This window comes from Ovis aries, chromosome 3 (assembly GCF_016772045.2).
Source record: "Ovis aries strain OAR_USU_Benz2616 breed Rambouillet chromosome 3, ARS-UI_Ramb_v3.0, whole genome shotgun sequence".
NCBI lineage: Eukaryota > Metazoa > Chordata > Mammalia > Artiodactyla > Bovidae > Ovis > Ovis aries.
This window is the reverse complement of record NC_056056.1, coordinates 115,893,509-115,921,039: the sequence shown is the minus strand read 5'-3', so window position 1 is coordinate 115,921,039 and position 27,531 is coordinate 115,893,509. Positions and strand designations below refer to the sequence as shown.

The window sequence follows — 27,531 nt, the reverse complement described above, 5'->3', positions numbered from 1 at the left end:
CTGCTTGGAGCTCTTCATTGTTTTTCTTGTGTAAACTACATCTGTAATTCCTCCTTTGATATGTCCAAATTCAGTTTCCTTTAAAATAGAAAGTTTGTTTGGGTGTCTCCAGTTTACTTCCTCTTGATGAACACTCACTGATTTCTATATCACCCTGAATGCTTAGGCCTTGGACTATTTCCTGGTATATCTACAAATTTCTTCCCACCAGTTGAGCAGAACTAAGTTTTCCTTACTAAGAGCCATAAAGAGTTATTTCAAGGAAGTAGAAACTGTTTTAGAGGACTTCTGTATTCAGGTTAATTTGTCTTTTGCCTATCAGTAATTATGTCACTAATGATTAGATGCAAACTGTATTCACTTCATCTAATTATTATAATTATATATTTTTACCCAAGTTGTTGTAATTACATTTATACAACCAAATCATTTCCTTTGTTTTATCCTCCTGTACTGTATGTAATTTGTTGGAAGGAGGTTTGAAATCCCTAAAATTTTCTTAGCGAATCTTTTAAAATTTAATCATCTTCATAGAAATATTGGTGGATAGGACTTATACCCAAAGTGGTACTACAAAGAATATTTGACAAGTCTCTGTCATTTAACTTTGTTTTGTAATTTATAAGGAATGAAATAGTAAATTTTGGATTAGAATATAAAAAGAGAAAAATTTAAATGGTGATGATTTAGCTTTCAGATTATGTGTTGATATAAACAGAATAGCACCTACTATTTGAAAAGTACTGCGCTAAGCAATTTATGTATTAATTCATATACCTCTCATAGTAAGCTTTTGAACTAGGTACTGTTATTGTCCTCATTTTCCAGAGGAATTTGTGGCATACAGGATGTTTTATATATAATTGACTCAACAACAACTAGCCTACTGGCAGAACTGGATTAATCCCAGAAAGTGTGGCGCTAGAGTCTGTACATTGAGCAAAACCACCTTCATGAAAAGGAATATAACATGTTAGAATTTATTTCAAATGCCTCTAATTTTGTAATTGTGATTTTACTTAATTGCATTACAGAGTTGCTAAATACATTTGTTTTTATCTCTTCTAGAAATGAAATGCAGTGATTTTCAACTCCCATGCCTAACCCATACATAATTTGTCTTGAAGGCATGGATTCTGTCTTTTCAGAGCCAATTTTGTGCAGCTATTTAAAATTCAGTCCTTTTCTATCAGGTGTTTCAACTTTTTCCTAAAAATGAGTGGGAAACAAAGTTGTCCTTGTGCTAACTTGCTGAGAAAAATAAGTAGGCCCTCTTCAATAAAAACAGATGTTTTATGTACTTGAATGAGTTTTTTGAAATCGATTGTAGCTCAAGTTGACAAAGCTGCCTGTACCTGGAATTAAATGACAAAAGTGTCTTCACACAATCATCTGTTACTGGTAATAGCTTGGGATATGTAGAAAAACTTCAGATAAATCATGTCAGATAAGATTTTAGAAGTACAGTTGAGTCACTCTCTTTCTTTCCATGTATGACTTAATATACTGACCATATTTAGTCAACTGTTTAAAGTCAGCAAGTCCTGTATCTCTTAATGTGCTGCATGTGGTAGCTTTTGATTTTCTTAGCAACAATATTTTTATGGGCATGCCTGCCAGTTTCTTGTGTATGCTTTGTAAATGTTCAGGAGAATTCACTGAACAATTTACACCACAAACTTGAGATTCATTTATAATAGATGTCTTATGACAGTGTTTTAGCATTTAATTTATATTTAAATGTTTCAAAAACATGTAAAGAAAGTCAAAAGCGGATTTAATATTACCAGCTTTAGGTATTTTTGTTGATGTTTCTTACATTATACTGACCTTAAACATTTAAAATCAAAATCAGCAACATTTCATTTATTGAGAAATAACTTTTTATGTTTTTTCAAAGAGCTAGGGTAGTTACCTTCTTAAAATAGAGAAACTTTAAAAGTTAGTCATTTGTTCTGAGACTCTTACCTTCAGTGTCAAAGAGTTACTCATAAGATGGCAAATAAGACCCTGTTCTGGATCCCGCCTTTATGTTACACATATGCCCCATATGTGACTCTGTTACTGAATCATCTGTTAAACTCGTGTGTAGAGCCTCCTCCGGGACATATTCCATGATGACAACCATTCTTCCTTTTCTTAGCTTTCATAATAAATATACAGCCGTATATTTATTATATTCCTTTTTATATTATTATTTACTTGTGTATTTGAATGCCATGCTACATGGTAAGCTTCTTGAGAATGCTCTTTAACTGACTGATTAAAATAACACAAATATCTTTGTCTTCCAGGAAGAATATAATGATTATAACTTAACCTTTCTTTTAACTATTTTCATAGAAATCACTTCTCTGCATTCTCTCCCTGAATGATTCCAAGTTCCATTATTTTAATTATTACCTTAATGCAGGCAATTCCCAAATTATATTTTCATCCCACATTTGTTTTTAAGCTCTAGATTTGCATATCCAGTTGGCCCCTGGAAATGCATGATTAGAAATTCAGCATATCCAAAGCTAAAATCATCTTTCTTCAACTTGTTTTTCAAACCTGTGATGTTTATGTTCATGAATGACCTCCTCCCGTTCCTCATCCTTCGTATCAAATCTTTAATTAAGCCTTGTACGTTTTGTCCTAAATTTCTCTTTTAATATATATTCATTCTGAATAACTGTTGCTCAGGTCAGGCTCTTCCCTCTTCATACTGTTCCCAGTAATCTTCCTGAAATACTAATCTGATCATGTTAACCCTCTGCTTGTAAACTCTGAGTAGCTTTTTCAAACATCATCTTCCTGAAACTTGACAGTGTTTTCCTCTACTTGCCCCTACTGCCTGAATTGAGCCATTATTACTGATATAAATATTCCAGGTTTTCTTGATGAGTGGAATAAAAAGCAGATCAAAAGCTACCTCTAATGTCAAATCCTGTCATCTGTGCCTTAATGTTTAGATCTTTTACCTGCAATATATTCAGACCTTTTAGCACCTAGCCTTATTCTATTTTATAATTTACAGATACTGTATACCTTTTGCATGACTTGCTGTTCTGTTATTCCATGCATTTTTTAAAATCATAGTGCCTTTACTCAGTGATGTTCTAGTTGAATTGAACAACTCCTATGCAATCTTCAAACTCTTGCTTAAATGTATATTCTTATGAGACCTATATGGACCATCTTAATCACAAGATCTCTGTATGTTCCAAAGGATATTTTAGTACTTCCTACCCACTGCTATTATGCCCTTTTGTAATTGTTGTTCATGAGCTAGCATTCTATACTAATGTGATCTTTTCTATTCTTTTGGCATTGGCATATGTACTTTTTAGCATATATAATTTGAAGAGTAGCCAGATACTTAAAAAGAATATGTGAGAATTTGGGTGGCAGGGAGAACTCATAATATTTAAAGGGTTATCAGTTAAAAAAGAGATTCCATTTGATACTTGGAACTGCAGGAGGCAGGAGATAGATAAAGGAAGACATGTTTTAATGTGTACAATTTATTTTTTTATACTATTTATTTTTAAAATTTGTTAATTTTTTAATTGAAGGATAATTGCTTTACAGAATTTTGTTGTTTTCTGTCATACATCAACTTGATAGCATGTACAATTTAGGAAAAGATAAATGAAATGTTTTATACTGAAGATAATGCACAGTAGGTTTTTAATACATGCTAGTTCTTTTTTATTTTTTTAGCTTTTAAAATTGAAGTATAATTTACATATAATAAAGTATACAGCATATAATTCAGTGAATTTTTACATTTGTACATGTCTATATAAAAATCAGAAAGCTGGGGAACATTTTCAGTCTTCCCAAAAGCTCCCTCATGCTCCTTCCATTATTTCCCCACAGAGTTAACCATGATTCTGAGCTTTATAACTGGAGATTAGTTTTGCCTGGAAATTCACAGTTTGTATCCTTTGTGTCTGCCTTTTTTCACTCACGTATATGTCTGAGAGGATTACATATGTTGTTGAAGGTAGCATTAGTTTGTTCTTTTTTCATTGATGTATAGGATTCTGTTACATGAGTAGAATCTCCCCATATGCACATACATCCCACCCCATTTATTTAACAGTACTATAACTTGAGTAGATATTGTCAAAGGTTTTCTAAAGGGGTTATATGAATTTTACACTTTTACCAGCAGTTTGGTATTTCTCCATGTTACAACACAATAGATTTAATATTTTTAAGAACCAAAGCTTAGATTTTCTTTTTATGTAAGCATTGCCTATGATAAACATTTTGAAAATAAATAAAAATTTAAAGAATAAAAATTATTCATTGTCTCACAACCAATGATAAGGACTATTAATTTTATTGTATATTCTTCTAATCCTTTGTGTCCTTTTTAAGTAAAATTATAATCAGGCAAACTGTTTTACATCTTAATAAACTTATATGTTGTGAGCATTTCCCATATCTCTTTAATGTCTTATTTGAAATTTTCTCCATTTTTAAAAAAACAGTCATATTTGTATTAAACACGTTTATCAGGTAGGGTTTTATATTTTTATAGCAGTGATAAACATCAGAGGACTGTTCTGGCGCCGATAGGAATTGAGAGGTTGACAGAGAGAATAGAATTTAGTATCTTTTCCCAAGGAAAATTAATGATTAAACTTATAAATAGGTCTGTATTATTTAAGTAACTGTGAGTCATTAGCTATCTCAAATAACATTTTATAAACTATTTCCTAATGCAGTAAAATTTGGATGTTTCTTCTCTTGTTATCAGACAGCTGCAGTCCTCACATTTCTCCTACCCTTTAATCACTGCTCCTTGAAAAACACAATTCTTTTCCCAAGCAGTGTATTCTCAAACTTTATATGAATATTCCTTATATACTCATTTACCATTTGCTCTATGTACTTACTATTTGGGCATTTTGGGATCTTGCCATCTTGTTCCAAATGGAAGAATCATAAATATATAAGAATGTAAATATGTCAGGGAATTTTAGAGATGTGTAACCCATCAAATTCTTTCCTCCACCTGAAAGACAAAGCCCTGAAAGATTACATTACTTGTTCCCAGCTACAGTATTTATGGCAGAGCCAGAACTGGAGCCTACATCCAACACCTGTCAGAATTTTCCTGCTTTAGGTATGAAGTACTTTGTCCTTAGTGCTTTTCTTGACACTGACTTTGTCTTTTTCCCCCAAGGAAGAAGCTACTAAAAGTATTTTTCTTTGTTTCTGTGATAGGTAAAGGAAAATTGTTTTACTTATACAGCAAACACTTATTAAGTGCCTGTGGAGTGCTGTGCTTAGTCGCTCAGTCGTGTCCGACTCTATGTAACCCCATGAACTGTAGCCCACCAGGCTCCTCTGTCCATGGGGATTCTCCAAGACAAGAATACTGGAGTGGGTTACCATGCCCTGCTCCTAGGGATCTTCCCAACCTAGGTCTCCTGGATTGCATGTGGATTCTTTACTAGCTAAGCTACCAGGAAAGCCCTATTTAGTGCCTAGAATGTATGATACCCTGTTTCAGAAACTGCAAACAGATGAGAAATAGTTGATGAAACAGGAACATCTGTCAACATGGTGTTAAGTGTGGAAGGAGCTTATTTTGGGGAATCTGAACATCTGTGATAGAATTTCAGCTCTGTCATTTCCTATCTCTGTGGCTTATTCAACCTACTTAATTAGTCTCTTTGAATCTTAGCTTTCTTGTTCATTTATTCATTTATGGAGCCCTTACTACATGCAGAGAACAATAATAAAGTGCTGGGGATACAGCATTATGAAGGACTTCAAAGAAACTTGTTTCTGTGGTTTGTATATATTACTATTTACAATTTGTTGTTTAGTCGCTAAGTCGTGTCTGACTCTTTTGCGACCCCATGGACTGTAGCCTACCAGGCCCCTCTGTCCATGGAATTCTCCAGGCAAGAATACTGGAGTGGGTTGCCTTTCTTTCTCTAGGGGCTCTTCCCGACCCAGGGATTGAACCCACGTCTCCTGCATTGACAGGCAGATTCTTTACCACTGAGCCACCAGGGAAGGTTAAAATGGAGGACTTTATGTATTTATTAATTCATTTTAAACGAGTTAAAGCAGGGCTTTACCTCTGTTAAGTAAATGTCATTTTTAAAGTAACTAATTCGTTTTCTCCTGAAAACTTGAATTTATCATTAGTAATAAATACTTTTAGTTGTTTTGACAGACCTACTTTGCTCATTTTCAAGAAAGTTTCTGCCACAGCCCAAGCTAGACTAACTATAATTTGTCATTTAAGTAAAAATCATATTCCATTGTAGCCTGTATGGGGAAAAAATTGAAAAAGAGTGGTTGTATGTATAACAGGTGCACTTTGCTATACCCCTGAAATGAACACAACATTGTAAACATACCCCAACAAAATTATTTTAGAAAATGGTATTCTATGGAAAAAGTGGCTAGATCAGCTTGCAAATTATACAAGTATTTTTCTTCAGGGCAGTCATTATACTTGGAAGAAATCTTGATGCATGCTTCCTATCTTGTTTCACAAAATATTTAAAAGATGTATAGTTGAGTCAAAATTTAATATGATTTATAGTTTTTACTGCATTGTCAAGGACATTCATAGGTAAGAATGGCTTGTGGGAAAAAATAAACCTGTGAGTGTATAGCTGTGACTACAGTGACAGTAGAGTGCAGTGTTTGCTTTTTTCTCCCACTGCCTTGGATTGTGCTTAGACACAAGCATGTTCATAACTGACACTTTTGCATCATCAAGTACACATGTCAACATAGTGTAAAGAGGGAATGCCGTCTTAGTATTATTATAAAAATAGTTTTGATCTTGTCAACTCTCTGAAAGGATCCCTCTTCCCTAAACAGATCACATTTTGGGAACCACTGCTGTAGAGTGTATTATTAGTACTTAATTATAATGCTTTGATTGTTTTCATGTTGGCATGTACTTGTTTTTGTCATGGGGTTGGCATAAGAAGTCTAGTCTTATATAGTATTGTTCTGTGTATCTAAGCAAGTATTATTAAAATTTGTAGTACCATTTACCTGCTTGATAGAAATACAATCAAGATAGCAGCAGACTGCCTTTTAGAAAGTATTTGTTATGAAAGCTCCAGGATAGTAATTTTATTCTGTTAATGTGTTATTGGGAGTATTGATTCAGAGTTTTTCTGATCCTGCTTTCTGTTCTGTTTTTAGGCTTGCATTGATGACAATGTCGATATGGTGAAGTTTCTGGTAGAAAATGGAGCGAATATTAACCAACCTGATAATGAAGGCTGGATACCTCTGCATGCAGCTGCTTCCTGTGGATACCTCGACATTGCAGAGTAAGCCAGTGCTGTGCTCATTTTCATCCAAACACTGTTTTAGAGACTTGAGATTTTATGGGAATTGTTATAGATAAATGAGAAAACTGTTATATTACCTTGATTGATGAAAATTATTCTTCCCAGGAAGGAGAATAAGTGGGTTGTGGGAATCCAGATATTGTCTCTTGGTATGAGGTCATCTTCTTGTCTCCCTCCTGTCTTTGACTTTGATACTTTGAACTGATAAGAGTAATTCTCTCGAGTACATGTAGAGTATCGTCAGATGACTCAAGGTTAATATTAGGTTGGTGCGAAAGTAATTGCAGGTTTGCATTGTTGAATTTTGCTCTTTAATATTGGAATACATTCTTAAATAAATGTGGTTATACATCATTTTAATGCACATTTCTTGCTATATGTTTTTTTGCTAGTGACTTATTACTTGCTATTTATTTTAGACTAGGGAAATTATGTTAGACAAAAAGCAAATTTGAGCGATTTCTCTTTGGTAAGTTCCAAATGCATCGTAAAACAGTGGAGACAACTCACAGCATCAGCAACGCATTTGGCCCTGGAACTGCTAACCAATGTACAATGCAGTGGTGGTTCAAGAAGTTTTGCAAAGGAAATAATAGCCTTGAAGATAAAGAACGCAGTGGCTGGTCATTGGAAGCTGACAACAACCAGTTTGAGAGCAGTCACCAAAGCTGATCCTCTTACAACTACACAAAAAGTTGCCAAAGAATTCAGCATCAATGATTCTACAGTAATTTGGCATTTGAAGCAAATTGAGTTCAGTTCAGTCGTTCAGTTGTGTCTGACTCTTTGCGACCCTGTGGACTGTAGCACGCCAGGCTTCTCTGTCCATCACCAACTCCTGGAGCTTGCTCAAACTCATGTCCATTGAGTCAGTGATGCCTGCCATCCAGCCATCTCATCCCCTGTCATCCTCTTCTCCTCCTGCCTTCAGTCTTTCCCAGCATCAGGGTCTTTTCGAATGAGTCAGTTCTTCACATCAGGTGGCCAGAGTATTAGAGCTTCAGCTTAAAGCAAAGTGGAAAGGCAAAAAAGCTCAGTAAGCAGGTGCCTCATGAGCCAAACGCAAATGAAAAAAATCATTGTAATCCCCTACCATTGCAGCAAAAAAGAATAAAATACTTAGGAAAAAACCTGCCTAAGGAGACAAAAGAGCTGTGTACAGAAAACTGTAAGACACTGATGAAAGAAATCAAAGACGACATAAACAGATAGATATTCCATGCTCTTGTGTTGGAAGAATCAATATTGTGAAAATGACTATAGTATCAATTCTGTCTGCAAATTCATTGTTATCCCTATCAAATTACCAATGGCATTTTTCACAGAACTAGAACAAAAAAATCTCACAATTCATATGGAAACACAGAAGACCCCCAAAGAGCCAAAGCAATCTTGAGAAAGAAGAATGGAGCTGGTGGAATCAGCCTTTCTGATTGTAGACTATACTACAAAGCTACAGTCACCAAGACACACTGATCCTGGCACAAAAACAGAAATATAGACCAATGGAACAAGATAAAAAGCCCAGAGATAAACCCACACAGCTATGGCAGAAGAGGCAAGAATATACAATGGGGCAAAGATAAACTCTTCATTAAGTGGTGCTGGGAAAACTGGACAGCTACGTGTAAAAGAATGCCATACACAAAGATAAAGATGGAATAAAGACCTAAATGTAAGACCAGAAACTACAAAACTCTTAAGAGGAAAACTTAGAACAGTCTGTGACATAAATCACAGCAAGATCTTCTATGACCAACTTCCTAGAGTAATGGAAATAAAAACAAAAATAAACAAGTGGGACCTAATTAAACTTAAAAGCTTTTGCACAGCAGAGGAAAAACTACAAACAACGTGAAAAGACAACCCTCAGAATGGGAAAAAATAATAGCAAATGAAACAACTGACAAAAGATTAATTTCCAGAATATACAAGCAGCTCATACAATTAAATACCAGAAAAACAAACAAACAAATCAAAAAGTGGGCAAAAGATTTAAACAGACATTTCTCCAAAGAAGACATGCAGATGGCTAATAAACACATGAAAAGTTGCTCAACATTGCTCATTATTAGAGAAATGCAAATCAAAACTACAATGAGATACCACCTCATACCAGTCAAATGGCCATCATCAAAAAATGTACAAACAGTAAATACTGGAGAGGTATGGAGAAAAGGGAATACTCTTGCAGTGTTGTTGGGAATATAAATTGATATAGCCACTATGGAGATCAGTATGGAGAGTCCTTAAAAAACTAGGAATAAAACTACCATATGGCAGAATAATCCCAGTGTTGTTGTTGTTGTTGTTGTTGTTGTTCAGTCGCTAAATCGTGTCTTAATCTCTGCAACCCCATGGACTGCAGCACACCAGGCTTCCCTGTCTATCAGCAACTCCTGGAGCTTGCTCAGACTCATGTCCTTCAAGTTGGTGATGCCATCCAACCATCTCATCTTCTGATGTCCCTTTTTCCTGCCTTCAGTCTTTCCCAGAATCAGGGTCTTTTCCAGTGAGTCATTTCTTCACATCAGGTGGCTAGGTGGCTAAAGTATTGACTAGTTTGATCTCCTTGCAGTCCAAGGGACTCTATCTGCTCACATCAAAGCTTAGCAACTAATAAGTATTGAATATGATAGTACTACTCTGAGAGTCCAGCTCTCACATCCATACATGACTACTGGAAAAACCATTTCCTTGACTAGACGGACCTTTGTTGGCAAAGTAATATCTCTGCTTTTTCCAGTAGTCATGTATGGATGTGAGAGTTGGACTATAAAGAAAGCTGAGCACCGAAGAATTGATGCTTTTGAACTGTGGTGTTGGAGAAGACTCTTGAGAGTCCCTTGGACTGCAAGGAGATCCAACCAGTCCATCCTAAAGGAGATCAGTCCTGGATGTTCACTGGAAGGACTGATGTTGAAGCTGAAACTCCAGTACTTTGGCCACCTGATGAGAAGAACTGACTCATTTGCAAAGACCCTGATACTGGGAAAGATTGAAGGTGAGAGAAGAAGGGGACGACAGAGGAAGAGATGGTTGGATGGCATCAGTGACCCAATGGACATGAGTTTGGGTAAACTCCGGGAGGTGATGATGGACAGGGAAGCCTTGCATGCTGCAGTCTTCGCGGTCGCAAAGAGTGGGACGCGACTGAGCGACTGAAGTGAACTGACTGACTGACTCTGGGAGTCTCTTTTAGTAATTCTTCATGTTTTTCTTTCTTTGTTCATTTCATGCACGTGTATACCCCAGCCCATCCTCCCACCCTCCATCCCCTCAGCCATGTGTATTGGAAATACATTATAGCAGTTGAAGGGAAAGGTAGTGTTTGGTGAAATGAAAAGTGCTTTAGGAGTTAGAAGAGCTGAGCTATTTGAATTTTATTACTGACTCTAATACTGACTGCACAACATCTTTTGACAGTTTGTTTCCTCTTTCTGGGCTTTGATTTCTTTATGTATAAAACGAAGGAGTCTCCCTGCCATTGTAAAACAGTACTGGTTATTCATAATTTTAATCATGATTTTCAAGTTTTTTATTCCTTTCTATTCTTTTCATGCTCAAGAAAAGTCTTGGATTTCATCTTCATGAAGAAAAATAGCTAATGTGTATTTATCTTCAGCTGTCCTTAAATATTTGGTATGTAGGCTCTGGAGTCAACTAATGTGAATTATGAAGGCTTCCTCAGCCAGTCTCTAAGGGTATGACCTTGGGCAAGTTGCTTAGTGTTAATAATCTTCAATTTTCTCCTCTATAGAAAGGGATTAATATTGTCTAGGTTTGTTGTGAGGGTTAACTGATGTAACCCACCAAGCAGAGTTCCTGGAATACTCCATATATATTAACTTTTGACCATTACCTTATCTATCTTTTCTGGGAAAATGAAAACTCAATTTCTTTCTTCATATGTTTAATCCTTGTATTTCAGTTTTTAATTCTGAGTTTGAAAAGATAATTTTTCTGAACAATTTCCTCTTGTAGGCTTGGCTAATATCCACTGTGTCAGTTGGGATGATTTTAGATCCAGGTAATCATCGCACACGACTGAGCGACTGAACAATAATAAATCGCATCAAACTTAAACTGACTTAAAAAGAAAGGGCACTAGTTGTGCATGATAATACATTAGAGATAGTAGAGCAAAGAATGGAAGGTCACGGTTCAGTTTCCAGACAGTTAAGAATTTCACATCTGGTCTCTAGCCTGGCAGGAACCTAGTGAGTAGATGAGAGGTGGCTGTTTATATTCTCACTCGTAAGTCATCTCACTTTTTCCCCAAAGTAATTACTTTCAGTTTCTCCCTGCTTTGAGTGAGGTGGAAATCTTAGGGGAAACGAAAAACAGATTGTTTAATAATGCCTCTTCTCCAGAGTGGATTAGAGGAAGAATAAATGAAGTGAATTTGGGGAGTATAATGTTAATGGCCAGATTATGGCTTGTTTTACTATATACTCATGGGTCATGTATTGAAATGTACGCATTAGCATCTTTCTTTCGTGGGAGGTACTGAATTGGCTGTGTATTCTTGCCACCTCTTCTTAATATCTTCTGCTTCTGTTAGGTCCATACCATTTCTGTCCTTCATTGAGCCCATCTTTGTATGAAATGTTCCCTTGATATCTCTAATTTTCTTGAAGAGATCTCTAGTCTTTCCCATTATGTTGTTTGCCTCTGTTTCTTTGCACTGATCACTGAGGAAGGCTTTCTTATCTATTACTGGAATGTGAAGTCAAGTGGGCCTTAGGAAGCATCACTACAAACAAAGCTAGTGGAGGTAATGGAATTCCAGTTGAGCTATTTCAAATCCTAAAAGATGATGCTGTGAAAGTGCTGCACTCAATATGCCAGGAAATTTGGAAAACTCGGCAGCAGTGGCCACAGGACTGGAAAAGGTCAGTTTTCATTCCAATCCCAAGGAAAGGCAATGCCAAAGAATGCTCAAACTACTGCACAGTTGCACTCATTTCACATGCTAGTAAAGTGATGCTCAAAATTCTCTAAGCCAGTCTTCAACAGTGCGTGAACCGTGAACTACCAGTTGTTCAAGCTGGTTTTAGAAAAGGCAGAGGAACCATAGATCAAATTGCCAACATCCAATCGAGCATCAAAAAAACAAGAGTTCCAGAAAAAATATCTATTTCTGTTTTATAGACTATGCCAAAGCCTTTGACTGTGCAGATCACAGTAAACTGTGGAAAATTCTTATAGAGATGGGAATACCAGACCACCTGACCTGCCTCTTGAGAAATTTGAATGCCAGTCAAGAGGCAACAGTTAAAACCAGACATGGAACAACAGACTGGTTCCAAATCGGGAAAGGAGTATGTCAAGGCTGTATATTATCACCCTGCTTATTTAGCTTATATGCAGAGTAAGTACATCATGAGAAATGCCGGGCTGGATGAAGCACAAGCTGGAAGCAAAACTGCCGGGAGAAATATCAATAACCTCAGATATGCAGATGACACCACCCTTATGGCAGAAAGCGAAAAGAACTAAAGAGCCTCTTGATGAAAGTGAAAGAGGAGAGTGAAAACGTTGGCATAAAACTCAACATTCAGAAAACTAAGATCATGGCATCCGGTCCCATCACTTCATGGCAAATAGATGGAGAAACAGTGGAAACAGTGACAGACATTTTTTGGGGGGGCTCCCAAATCACTGAACATGGTGACTGCAGCCATCAAATTAAAAGGCGCTTACTCCTTGGAAGAAAAGCTGTAACCAACCTTGACAGCATATTAAAAAGCAGAGACAGTTTTCCAACAAAGGTCTGTCTAGTCAAAGCTATGGTTTTTCCAGTAGTCATGTATGGATGTGAGAGTTTGACTATAAAGAAGGCTGACATTGATGCCTTTGAACTGTGTTGTTGGAGAAGACTCTTGAGAGTCCCTTGGACTGCAAGGAGATCCAACCACTCTATCCTAAAGGAAATCAGTCCTGAATATTCATTGGAAGGACTGATGCTGAAGCTGAAACTCCAGTACTTTGGGCACCTGATTCCAAGAACTGACTCACTGGAAAAGACCCTGATGCTGGGAAAGATTGAAGGAGGGAGGAGAAGGGAATGACAGACGATGAGGTAGTTGGATGGCATCACCAACTTAATGGACCTGAGTTTGAGCAAACTCTGGGAGTTGGTGATGGACAGGGAGGCCTGGCATGCTGCAGTTCATGGGGTCGCAAAGAGTCGGACACGAGTGAGTGACTGAACTGAACTGAATTCGTAGTGTTATGCTCTGAGTCACGTCCCCATAAGATTCATATGTTGAAGGCCTGACCACAGAACATGGGAATGTGACTATATAGAGAGAGCCTTTTAAGAGATGATGAGGCCCTTAGGGTGGGCCCTAATCCAATCTTACTGTATCTTTTTGAGAGGAAATTTGCACACAAAAAATGGCATCAAGGGCTTGCACAGAGAAAAGACAGCATAAGGACACTGCTAGCAGGTGGCCGTCTGTAAGCTGAGAGACTCCTCAGAGGAGACCAATCCTGCCAGCACTTGATCTTGACCTTCTAGCCTCCAGAGCTATGAGAAAATGAGTTTCTGTTGTTTGATCCAGTTTGTCTGTGGGTATTTTGTTATGGTAATGCTAGCAGTCTAATATAGGCAGTATAAAATTCTCACTGTTGAATCAAGGTGTTCCTCCTTAAAAGTTACAGCTCGATGTCATTAGACTGTAGAGTAAGAGCAAAATTAAATATAATGACTTTTGTACATACTTGAACGATTACGGAGTCCAAGAAAATGTGTTCAATTTAGTATTCCAGTCTAAGATGATCAGTTAATTATAAGTAACCATTAACTATAACTGAATCATATATTCAAGTTATTATGTAAAAAGCATTGAAGTAACCAAGAAATAATAATGAGTAAAAGAAAGAATAGATGAAAGAATAATTAGAAGAAAACTCAGTTCTTTTTTATAGCTGAAACATTTTTGTAAAGGAAACTTCATGTCTACTATTTGGTTACCACTAGTACAAGTTTTATACGAAATCAGGATATATTCTTTATTCTTTCCCTTTATAATAGTGGTTTTCAAAATAGTGAGTTGGTTTACTTAACCTTCAGAAAGGACTAATTGATTTTGTGTGTGTATGTGTGATTTAAGTAACTTGAGCTGTGCATGCGTTTAAGCATACTTGATGTATTTCAGTGTATTGCAGTTATTATCCTTACTGATTAGTAAATTGTACCATCTTTGATCAACAAGAGTCTCTTCATGTTGGCTTCTAAGACCTTGGGATATGACCCAGTAAAGTGATCTTTAAAAGCTTCATTCCTGTTTAGTAGTATAAAAATATTCCAGACACATCTTTTGTGTTTCTGGAATTGCCATTTCTCTAAAGAAACCTGTCCCTTTTATACTGGATTGGTCATTCTTTGAAATTCAGCATCCACAGGGTATCTTTCTTTAACCTCTTCTGTTTTTTCTCTGTATTTTCTTTCTCCCTTCTTCATTGCCAAGAACTGTAGAATTAAAATAATACATAGTTACTAATTTGCTGCATTATATATTACACGTACATTAGACTGCTTAAAACAGTACCACCAGTAATCATAAGTACTGAAAGCAGCTTGAAGTTTGGGATTTGGTTTTGGTTTTGTTTTTTGACAGGAGTGAGCAGGGTGACATTTCTTTTTGTCCTTATGGTATCCCAGTTGGAGTATACCATCGAATTATTGTGTGTGTTGAAGTCACTTGGAATAGTACTTTCTGTGTGGCTATGGCACTAACTATATATACCATTACGTTAATTGTTTACTTCTGTTTTAGAGTTTGTTTTTTGTTTAATTTTGTTTGACAGTTTACATAAAATACCAGGTCTAATGGCAATTACCACCCTATTTCCTATAGCTAACATTTTTAAATTTTGTTTTATCCCACTTTGTGTTTTAATGTGAGCATTATCCCCCCTTTGTAGATAAGTGAAAAATTATCATATACTATTTCTCCACTCTTCTTTTTTCACTTAACAGTCTCTCCTGGACACTACTATGTAGTGGGATATAGAGATATTTCTCATTGTTCTCTTTAAATTTAGTATTTCGTACTCCATTGTACAGTGTCATTGTGGTTAATTCAGCTTGTCCTTCTTGATTGACCAACGAATGTTACTTTTTTGAATGACTATGACCTTTTCCTTGGCATTGTCCTTATTTTTTTTTATTCTTGCAAATTGTAAGAATTTTTGTTTCTGTGAAAAATAATTCATAGTTGAACAATAAAACTTAAATGATTTGTTTTATTAACATCTTGGTTATTGATATGATTATAATCTTTTCAATTTCATCACTCTATTTTTTTAGGCTTCCACCACAGATATTTAAGGAATGCTTTTATCTCAAGTAGCTCTAGGATTTGCATTAAAATTTTCCAGTAATAGAGAAAATTAGCCCTGTGTTAGGCTAGCATTATGTGGTTTCATAGCGTATAGAATGAAATGTTGATTAATTAGTGCATTTAATATATTTTCCTTCATGTTTGGAATAGCTTTGAAGACATTGCTGTTGAAGATTTCATATCATCATAAAATAGGTGATGGCATTCAGTGACATTTTCATGGTCTTATATAGAGCCTGGAAAAAGTTTCACTAGCTTTGTCATTTGATCATTAAAGAATCAACTATTTAAGGATAGAACTTTTTAAAATACTGTGGTGGCTTATTTATATCATGTCTTTTCTTCTTCATTATAACCTTTATTTCATAAATATCCAACGGAATCTTCAAGACTTCTCTTGGCTTATCTTTCAAGATATATTCAGTATCTAACTATTTCATCACCTCTTTCCTTTCTGATCCTGGACACTGTTGTTCTTCACTGGAATTATTGCAGTTGGAATCACTCTAGCCATAACCATCTTCTCCCCCCATCTATTTTCTGCACAGCAGCTAGAATGATCCTTGTAAGACATTGTAGGTGGAATAGCATCACATTTTATTCAAAGCTCTTCATCCTTCAGTGGGTTTATAATGCATTCAAAAAATGGGGTTCTGGTTGCTATGAGGCTATGGGGTGGCCCCCTGTTGCATCTGTGATGTCATTTTCTCCATTCTTCCCCAGGGTCTCTTTTAGCCAAACTGGTCTTCTTGCTGAGCCTTTAAACAAACTAGGCATCTTGCTTCATAGTCTGCACCTGCTGGTTCCCCTGTCTGGAATTCAGTAATGTTATTTGTGGTGAAAGAATCAGAAATTCTTGCCATTTAAGAACTATATGAACTGCATCACCACATCTATGAGAAGCATTATAATATTCCTGAGTTCAAGGTCAGGAATGAGACAACTCTTTAACTGCTAAGTAATTGCTATTAACTTTAGACAGACTACCAACTTCTCTGAACCTGTTTCCTCATCTATAAAGTGGAAATGTTAGTTAGCACTTACCCCTACTTTATAAGATTATTGTGAAGATTAGATGAGATCATATTTATAAAACACTTGGCACAATGAATAGCAGTACAGTTAGCTGAATTTAATATCAGTACGGTTTAGTTGTATTTAATATTTAAATACAATAAAGTATTTAATATCAGTACAGTTAGCTGAATTAGTTATTACTTGTATTATTATTTTTGGTCACTACTTTTAGTGAAAAATAGCTAAACTCTTGGTTTTCCTGGATTATTTAATAAAACTATAATCTGATTATTTGCCCTTAGGGCAGACCTAGCTCAAGGAGAGGAACAGGGGAGAGGGAAGTAGTCATTTGTCATATTTACTTTGATATATGGTTATTTGAGCTCCAAAAAGAGTTGGCAAATCCATGCATTTCAGTTTACATATTTCTTAAGAATGATACATTGCTAGTGTAAACAGACCATGTGTTTTGATTAAAAGTCTCAGAAGGTGAAATTGAATCTAAGAGCCTTTGAAAACACTATAAATTTTATTTGTGAGGTATATTTGCCCCAAACTAATATTTTCATATATGCTTCCCTGGTGGCTTAGCAGTAAAGAATAATGCTTGAGACACAGGGTTCAGTCCTTGGATTGGGAAGATCCCCTGGAGAAGGAAATGGCAACTCATTCTAATATTCTTGCCTGGGAAATCTCATAGACAGAGAGCCTGGCAGGCTACAGTCTAGGGGTCACAAAAGAGTCAGATACGACTTAGTGACAAAACAGCAACAACAGTATTCTGATATATATTCTTATTGCTGTTTTTTTTTAATTACTCTATGAACATGTTCAGTTATTTCCGTTTCACAATCAGAACTGGACCCTCATTCTCAAGACTCAAATTCTGATGTTCTTTCTGTTACATTATTACTGTCTCCTATATGGCAACCCACTCCAGTGTTCTTGCCTGGAGAATCCCAGCGTCAGGGGAGCCTGGTGGGCTGCCGTCTATGGGGTCTCACAGAGTCGGACATGACTGAAGCGACTTAGCAGCAGCATAGTAGCGTTAGGGATTTTAAAAAGTAAAAATGATGGCAGTTGCACCTAATCTTGAAGCTTACAGATGCATATGAAGTCAGTACCAATACTAGGCAGAAGAAATGGACCAAGAGATGTTCAAGGAACACTGAGGAAGAAGTGATCGATTCTCTTTAGACCATTCAGAGAAAGATTCCAGGGAGGTGACATTATTAGATTAAACAATGGACAGGGTTTTTTTTTTTTTTTTTTTTTTAATTGGAGTATAATTGCTTTACAGTGTTGAATTAGTTTCTGCTGTACAACAACATAAATCAGCTATATGTATATAGAATCAGATTATACATATACCCTCTCTCTTGTGAGCCTTTCTCCTACCACACCACCCTGCTTCACGCCTCTAGGTCATCATAGGGCACTGAGCTGAGCTCCTTGTGCTACACGGCAGCTTCCCCCTATCTAGAGTAGCAGAATTTTTGCCTCTGGGAATTGAGATCTATCTGAGAAAAGTCATATTCAGAAATGGGAAATAACACATGGTTAAAGCTCTTTTAACTAACATCCACTCTATTACTAACATTGGCCATTTCTTTGTTATAACATACTGAATGACTGCTATAAAGTTATTAATATTGACCATTGTAACACGTAGACTACTTCTACTAAGCTCACTTCTGTTTCCACTAGTTGAATTACAAGCCTACCAAAAGTTAGTTGTGTGTTTTCTGGCCTATCCATGTCTATTTCCCTTGTTCATGATAATATAATTTAATGAGAGCACTCAAAACTGATGCAGTGTGTACAAAAAAGAAAATTATTGCTAATGATTAACTTAACTATTTGGAAAAGCCTCAATAAAGGGAAAGTCCTGAAAATATAATTGCTCTTTAATTGGATGTGGGTGCAACAACTGAAAAATGGAAAGAAAAAAATTTCTAGAAGGATTATATACTCGGATTGCATTTGTGTTGACTGCAAATGTTAGTTTCACTTTAAGACATTTTGATGTCTTAGTACATTAGGAGTATAATTTATGCAGGAAAGGGAACGTGGATTTAAGTCATTGGAGACATTCTCCAGTATCGTCTGTGTTGAAATAAATGTCTTGCATTTATTTATTTTCACATATGTGATATATTTTACTATTACCTATTTTAACAATCTTTTCTGGTTAACCAAATCAGCGGTTGTCATGATTGACTTGGATAACAGGCTTCTTTGGAGCTGTATAGTATTCTCAGGAGAGGAACATTAGTGTTATATGGCGAGAGTAGCTAATAAAACAGGAAGAGGAAACTGGGGCTGTAGCACAGAGGAATTTGTGTGCTTTGCTTGGAGGTGGGGCAGATCTGAAAGAAATTTGGAAAATAAAATTAAAAATGTTTGGTGTGATTGACTGGATCTAGGTAGTAAGGTGGGAAGAAAAATCAACAGTAGTGATAGTGCTGGTAATAGCTAACATTGGCTGAGCACTTTGAGTCACTGCTCAGAGTCTTTTTAACTGAGTATAATTTTGGTCATTCTGACAATCACGTGAAAATATATTGCTACCACTACCCTACGGCCCAGACGCACAATTCTAAAACCCCAAAACTCTGAAAAATGACCAGCTGCAAGATTGGTGCAGGCTCGCTTGGCAGCAAACCATGGCTAGACCTGAGGCGAGGCTGTCTGTAGTCTTTGTTTCTCACCCACCGAAGCATTGATTTATTTTTGCAAAAGTATCGATATGTTTGGTTATGGAGGACGGACTCAGACTCAGTAGGAGTGAGTTTGGAAAACTCAGTAGCTTTCCAAAATAGGACAAGTTTTGAAATTCGTGCTTAGATGAGTGATTGGCCCATATTGTAATTCTTATTTTATGGGTGAGGAAACAGAGAGAGAAATCACATACAGTAATTGGCAGAGCTAGGATTTAAACCTAGACTGTCTTGTCAAGTCTGCACTACACTGTTCTGCCTCCCCTTCCAGCCTTTGTAATTAGTAAAAGGATGCCATTAAACTAAAATAAGACTTGATTGAGGGAAGCAGAGGAAAGCATGTAGTATAATGTGGATTTAAATAGGCCTAGTTTGAGATGCCAATTGAAAAGATGCAATAAGAAACCAGGACTTTTGGGGGTATGTTTATAGTGCGTATACTGAATTTCATCAAATCTGATTCCGTCATTTTAACAGAGTATCATTTTATGCACCAACTTAAAAGGTTAAAAACAAACAAACTGTAACACAGTGTGTGTGGTTTCTTGTTTTTAAGCACCTTGAGATGTTTTTTTCCCCCACACAGTGTCATTCTTTATGCAGTTGCCGTGTCATGGATGCAGCGTTGCTAAAGAATGTTTTCTTGTTGCCTTTGGGATTTTCTTCTAAGCCACTGACATTAATAGCATCCTGCAGGTTTTGTTGGTGGTGCTTTCTTGACCTTATTACACGGTATCAACAAAAAATGTCAAACACCATCCAGGAAGGTATTTTTAAAGTTAATAATTAAGCTCAATAAATAAGGTATTAAAGGTATCAGTGCACATAAATCAGTTGAAGTGGAAACAGCAGGAATAGCTATGACTGGGCTACACAAAGACCGACAAAGACAGCCACGTTGAGTTCCTCATCCATTGTTATGTATGAGTGTAAGTTCAATTGATTGTAGATTTTAGCAATATTAAAATGTGGGGGAATTTACATCTTAGAATTATTACACAATAAGTAGGATTTTTGCCTCTGGGCATTGGGAGATGCAGTAATAATGTAGGACAGCAGTGCATGTAATTGGTTTTAATAAACAAGTATGCATCTTTAGTAGGCGTTAGCACACAATCAAAGAAGTATTGTCACTGCTCTGGGGAATAATTAAATCAATAGTGAAGACAGAACCTTTAGAATTTCCTGTATTTAAAGGTACTCTGCAAAGAGAAGAGAGGAATGTAAATACTTGCACACATTTTGAATTTGTTTTTGTTTTGTTTTGACAATCCAGGTGCCTAGACAGTTGGAAAAGAGCCCACTTTCACAATAAATTCATTTCTCTCACACGTATTAGCCTGGTCTTCGCTATTGTATCTAGAGCATAACTGTGAAACCATGATGTCAGAAATTCAGCCAGGTGTATGGCAAGGTATCAGGACCACATTAATCCATGTTACTGGACTAATAACATGATTTACATATAAAAATAATACTTCCACCTGAGGGATTTTGACAAATTGATTTTTTTAAAGATTGAAATAATTTCTGTTTATGGGAAAATAGAATATATATGCTTTTCCCTATTTTTCCTGCTAAGTACAACTAAAAACCCTGCATATTATACATAAGATAACAAAGACTCTGAAAAGTGGAAAGAAGTCAGAAGAGCTTGGGGTCTCAGGATTCAAGGAGTGACACAGGAGTGAGTTTCTGGCTTTTCTCTTTGCCTCAGTGTGCCACACTTTGAACTGAGGAAACCGATAACCCAGAAACAATGGTGGCTGCACACTGCCCTCAGAGAGCCCCAACGAAGCATAACCCTTTTAGCCAAGTACTAGGAGAGAGACACCCTAAAACCTTTAAAAACAAAAACCTACTCTTTACTCCACCAAGCACCGCAGAAGGAAACCCATTTCCCACCCACACCCTCACTAGCACAGGCTAAGTAGGGAACATAGACTTCCAACATTACCAGGCTGGCACGAGGTGCCCTAGCAGCCCCTGTTGTCATGACGTTGGATTAGGTGAGATACAGAGCCCGCTGAGACTTCCATCCTCATCAGATGGTTAACTAGCCCTCCCCTCATTTGCAGTGGAGACCATGTGGGATGTCTGGATTTACACCCCCACCTGGTAGTAAAAAGGAGCACCTCCACCTCCCCACTTAGGTGAAGTCAGAAGAGGCATGGTAGAGAGGTTATACTTCCACCATTGCCCATCAGTAAAGAGGCCTAACTCTCCCCTTGTGTCAGTGGGAGCCACATAGGATACCTTCTCAGCCAGGAAGGTATCAGTGAAGGCTTGGTGGGGAACCAGAGGTAACAGGGAGTTGCTCCATCTCTAGTGTCAATGGAGGCTGAGTGGGGAACCTGAACTTCTACCCCTACCTTGTAATAACGAGATAGCCCCTTCCCATCTTTTCTGCTAGAGCAGGGCCAAAAACATCATCAGCAAACATAAAAGATTTAATCATGATCTGGACTCTCATAGTGCTCAAAGTGTCCAGATTTTAAATGAAAATCAGTTGTCATAAGAAGGAAAATCTCAAATTGAATGAAAGAGACAGTGGAGACCTGCATTGAGATTACCAAGATATTAATCTTAAAATTATTTGACAAAGATTGTAAGAGCGTCTGTCACAAAAATGCTTCAACAAGCAATTAAAAGTATGTTTGAAACAAATGAAAAAAAGTTGCAGCCAAAAAAAGTCTGCAAAGAAATATAAGATGAAGAATCAAATGGAAATTTTGGAATTGAAAAAAATCTAATAACCGAAATAAATAACAGATAGGCTTAACAGCAAAATGGAGGGGATAGAAGACAGAATTGGTGAACCAAAAAACAGAACAATAGAAATGACCAAAATGGGCAACAGAGAGAAACTAGACTAAAATTAAATGAACAGAGCCTCAAGGGCCAGTGGGACTATACCAGAGAGCTCGCATTTATGCCTTTGGAGTCCCAGAAGAGAGAGGGCATAGCTGGAGAAGTGTTTAAAGAAATAATAAATAATAGCTAAAAACTTACTTAAACTTGGAAAAGTACAAACCTACAGATTCAGGAAATTTAGCAAATTTGAAACAGGATAAACCTTTCAGTTCTGAAAGCTAAAGACTAAAAATTCGAAGCAATGAGAAAGAAATTACTGTAAGATTGGGGCGGGGGGGACTGAACTAGAACAGACGTGTCTTCAGAAACATGGAGACGAGAAAGATGTGGCGCAGCATTTGTCAAGTGCTGAGGGAAGAACTGTTAATTTAAAAAAACTCTCAGAAGTCCCAGGTCATAACTTTTGTTTGGATTATTGTTACAATTATTTTCAGCTATTTTTCATTATGATAAAGAACTTTAAATATGAGATAGCAGAGTACATTCCCACTGAAGATGCATAAGGTTATTTATACTTATTTTATGATGTTGCTCAGAGACTTAAGAAGTAAATACCATTTACCTTTGAAGTTAATGTTCTACTTACCATCTTTGAAAAGTTCAGGTAGCTTAATTTTCATAATTTCTGTCTCATTGGATGGTTTTGAGTAATTCATTTGAATTTTCAAGAAACAATTATTTAAGTCGTTTTCTGACTTTTGTGTGTTTTTTTTAATTGTGATGGAAACATAATATTCAATTTTAATAATGTTAAGTGTGTGTATATATATATATATATATACACACACATATATATATATATTTGCTACAAATCGCTATAGACTTTTTCATCTTGCAGTACTAAAATTCTACCTGGTAAACACTAATTTCCTGTCCTCACTCCCCTAGTTTCTTGATAACTGCCTTCCTCTCTGCTATTTTTATGATTATGACAACTTTAGACATTTCATATGAGTGGAATCATACAGCTTTTGGCTTTTTGTGACTATTTTGCTTACCGTAATGATCTTGAGTTCATCTTTGTAACAGAACTTTTTTCTTAAGGCTACACTGACATTTCAATTTTTTAAAAATTCATCGATTGAGTACATGAAAAATCCATGTGTTGGTTAAAACAGCCTCTTGATACTAGTTTTTCTCCAGTAAATAACAATGTACATTATTCAGTTCTTGCTGATGAAATCTCTGTCTCTAATCACTGTGTTTCATTAGCTTCTTTCTCAAGCAGTCTCTTCTGTAGTTTGGCTTTTGACAAAACTCAGAATCCAAGATAATTAATAGAATCCATCAAATTTGTCGTTCAAATTCAGTTGACACTAAATCATTCTAACCAAGATTGAATCCTACCCATCTAATATACCACATCCAAGTTGCATACATTAACTTAACAGTTTTACACCTTTTATTAGATTTTTAGATTAACACATAAGCAGTAATTTTGTATAAATACTTTGGATCATGTCTTGATTTTGAGGTTTATTAATTATCCAAAATTATTTATTGACTTAAAACTGTTAGATGATCAAAAATCTCAGTAAACCTAGCAGTGAATCCACTGTTTTTCTCTCCAATAATATATAATGATTTTAATCATTCAGTAGGTGGCATCTCCTGGGCTTCTCTGTGGCTCAGGCAGTCAAGCATCCACCGGTAATGTGGGAGATATGGGTTCGATCCCTGGGTTGGGAAGATACCCTGGAGGAGGAAATGGCAACCCACTCCAGTATTCTTGCCTGGAGAGTCCCCATGGACAGAGGAGCCTGGCAGGCTACAGTCCCTGGGATCGCAGAGTCAAACATGAGTGAGCAAGCCTGCCCCCTCCCTCTTTTATAAACTGTGAAGTATTCTAAAAAGTCACCCGTCTGAGAAACAGCCTAATATTCTGACTTCCACTTTGGGACTCCTGTGTGAAATCTTTGTGTTTTTGTTTTTTTCCCCCCTCAAGAAATCTTAAAATAAATATAGTGTGTTTTCCTAATCAGGAGTCCCATGAGCTGCTTATAATACCCAGCCTTTTTTGTTCTGAAGGAAAGTGAATTTCTGGTATTCCAGATCACCGTTATTTTGTTTCACATTATCTTAAACATTGCTTTCTGAATATGGTGATTTCTCATGATGTGATAAAAGATAGAATTTTAACTTTATTTTTAGGTATCAACTCATTTAAACATAATGCAACCCTGTAAGGTACCTATAAACTAGGCTTCAAATGTTCTAAGTTAATGAATATCACACAGCTGTCAAGAAACTGAAGTGGGAACCATACCCAAAGTCTACAGAATTTAAATGTTTATGCTTTTTTTTCTGACCAAACCAATCTTTGAATGATTTTTTTCAGATTATTCATGGAAATAAATAAGAATGCCATGAGGTGTATTGATTGATTGACATATCTCTTTTAACACTTACATTTGCAAATAGTAGTTTGAGAGTGCTAGAGAGATTTGTGAATTGTATGCGTACGTATTTATACCTAAACTTTTGGCTCAGGGATTGCTCCAGGGCCTACTTCCGGCCAGCAGTTTTCAGAGCTTCACTCTTGTTAGTTTCTCTTAACATCCTTCCTGCTTATATAAACTTTAGATTGACTCTTTATTGGCTTTGACCTGGTATCTCCTTGAGACCCTGCTTCCCTCTGCCGCAAGCACTGCAGCCACTCTGAGGTCTTCTTTTATTCTGTCTTTACATCTCGTGAATGATTTTTAATACCTAGGCTAAATATAGATGGCTCAACTGTAAAGAATCCACCTGCAATGCAGGAGTCACAGGAGACACAGGTTTGATCTCTGGGTCCAGAAGATCCCCTGGAGTAAGAAATGGCAACCCACTCCAGTATTCTTGCCTGGAGAATCCTATGGACAGAGGAGCCTGGGGGGCTACAATCCATAGGGTCACAAATAGTTGGACACAGCTGAAGCGACTTAACACGCATACAAGCAAAAGATAAGTGGTTTTATTTAAATATTTGATTGTTTGATTGAGATTTTGCCTAGCAGAATGCTTACATACTCTCCTGGAGAATAATAGTTACTGTTGCACTAATATCTTTTTTTTCCTCCAGATTTATTCATACATAGTATATAAATATTCTTCATTACTTTCCTTTTTTTATTGGAGGATAATTGCTTTACATTGTTGTGATCTCTGCCATACATCAACACGAATCAGTCATAATTATATTTATATATGTTTATATGTGGGCTTCCCTGGTGGCTCAGAGAATCTGCCTGTATTGCGGGATACCCGGGTTCGATCCCTGGGTCAGGAAGATCCCCTGGAGAAGGAAATGGCAACCCACTCCAGTACACTTGCCTGGAAAATTCCGTGGGCTACAGTCCATGGGGTCACGAAGAGCTGGACACGACTGAGCGACTTCACTTTCACATATATTTATATCCCCTCCCTCTTAAGCCTCCCTCCCTCTCCCCCCACCCCACCCCTCTAGATCATTGCGAGCACCAAGCTGCACTCCCTGTGTTCCACAGCAGTTTTCTGCTCGTTACCTGTTGACACATGATAGTATGTATATGCTATTCATCACTTTCATATTACGACTTTAAAGACTGTGAACAGAAACAGTTGCTTCAATTCACCTATGACTTCTGTTTGTAGACGTCCTACGAACATCATAAAAATGAAACATTGCTTCATATAAGGAGAAATGCTTACAACATATTATTAAGTCTAAAAATACCAGGCTGCAAAATGGCATGGTAGCCACTTTTGTGGTCTGATATACATACACAAAATGAACTTGCTGAAGAAAACAGCCACTCCCTCCCCCCCACCCCCGGAAAAATCCCACTAATACAAATCTCTCCTAATGCGGGACTTCCCTGGTGGTCCGCTGGTTAAGACTCCATGCTTCCAGTGTGGAGGGTGCAGGTTCAATCCCTAGTTGGGGACCTGAGACCGCAGGTGCCGTGAGGCATGGATGAAAAACAAAGCAAAACCCTCCTAATGTTACCTCTGTTAGCTTTTGGTGTATATTATTTTCTTCTTCTCTCTTTCTCTTTCTGTCAGTGTGTCTTATAAAAGTTATATCTCCACATAGATATTCGTAGCTAGTTGGGAAAACCCTTCTTAAAGCAAAAGGTCGACAGACCTGACTTCATATAACCTTTAAACTTCACTCATAACAGAATACTGTCAGAAGTATTTTTTAATGTAGTGACAATATAGTGAATGTAGTGTAATGTAATGTAAATGTAATGTAGTGACAGTATACTTACAGCATGTCTATTAGAAGTAGGGAATAACTTCGTTTTTTTGTGGATCGTAAATTAGTATAGCCATCCATACACATTGAAAACATCAGTTTATCGTAGATACCTTCCTCGCCCTTGCTCCTTGTATCCAGCTGATCTCTAGGATCTCCTAGATATCTCTGGAATTTATCCATTTCCTCCATCAAATTCAACTTCCAACATAATTTTTCTCTACTGCTGCAGTAGCTCATTAGCTGGTGTGCCTGCTTTCTTTCTCCATTCTATTTGTTTTTCATACTGTACAAAGTGATCTTCTTAAAACACATAAATGATCATTTAAGGATCTTATGAAATAAACACTAACTTCGGGGTGTACATGACAGAAACTGTGTAGAGATTGATTAATTCTTTTTCAGTTACTCCCAGGAAAATGAACCAGGCCCTTGTCTAGCCATAGTCCATAGGGTCGCAGAGTCAAACACTACTGAAGCCACTTAGCATGGACACAAGCACTTGTCTAGTCATACACGTTTCCTGTCACAGGGTTTTGGTTCTGGCACACACATTCCTTCCGTTACGTTTGCTGCTAGTACGTATATATTCTTCAGGGAATCCTTTCCTGACCTTACTAAATCAAAATTCTGTCAATTTGCTTATAGAGGTAAAAGTCTCTGTCATAAGGCATCAAAGTTTTACATTAATTTAGATAAATAATCTAGCTCTCTTTCTAGATTATAAAATTATTGAGGGGAAGCTCTGCATCTGTTTTTGTTTGCTACTATATTCCTGACACGTAACAGACTGCTCGATACATAGTAGGCACTTGTCTTAGCTTTGACTGCTGTAAGAAAAATGCTATAAACTAGGAGGCTTGAACAGCAGGCATTTGTTTCTCACAGTTCTGGAGACTAGAGAGTTCAAGACACACAATTCTGTGTCTTGCGAGGGCTCCTTTCCTGGTTTGGAGGTGGCTGCCATCTTGCTGTGTACTCAATGTAGAGACAGTGAGCTCTATTATTTTCTTCTT

At 36.8% G+C, this 27,531-nt stretch overlaps 1 protein-coding gene across 8 annotated transcripts in view; it reads left to right on the top strand.

Moving 5' to 3' along the window:
- PPP1R12A (protein phosphatase 1 regulatory subunit 12A) overlaps nucleotides 1–27,531 on the top strand; it is a 169,590-nt gene that overhangs the window by 56,132 nt on the left and 85,927 nt on the right. For all 8 annotated transcript variants that reach the window (XM_042246555.1, XM_004006214.5, XM_060412480.1 and 5 more), the window contains exon 2: nucleotides 7,180–7,310. In XM_042246555.1, the coding sequence (XP_042102489.1) occupies nucleotides 7,180–7,310 (131 nt within the window). The remainder of the gene's footprint in view (nucleotides 1–7,179; nucleotides 7,311–27,531) is intronic.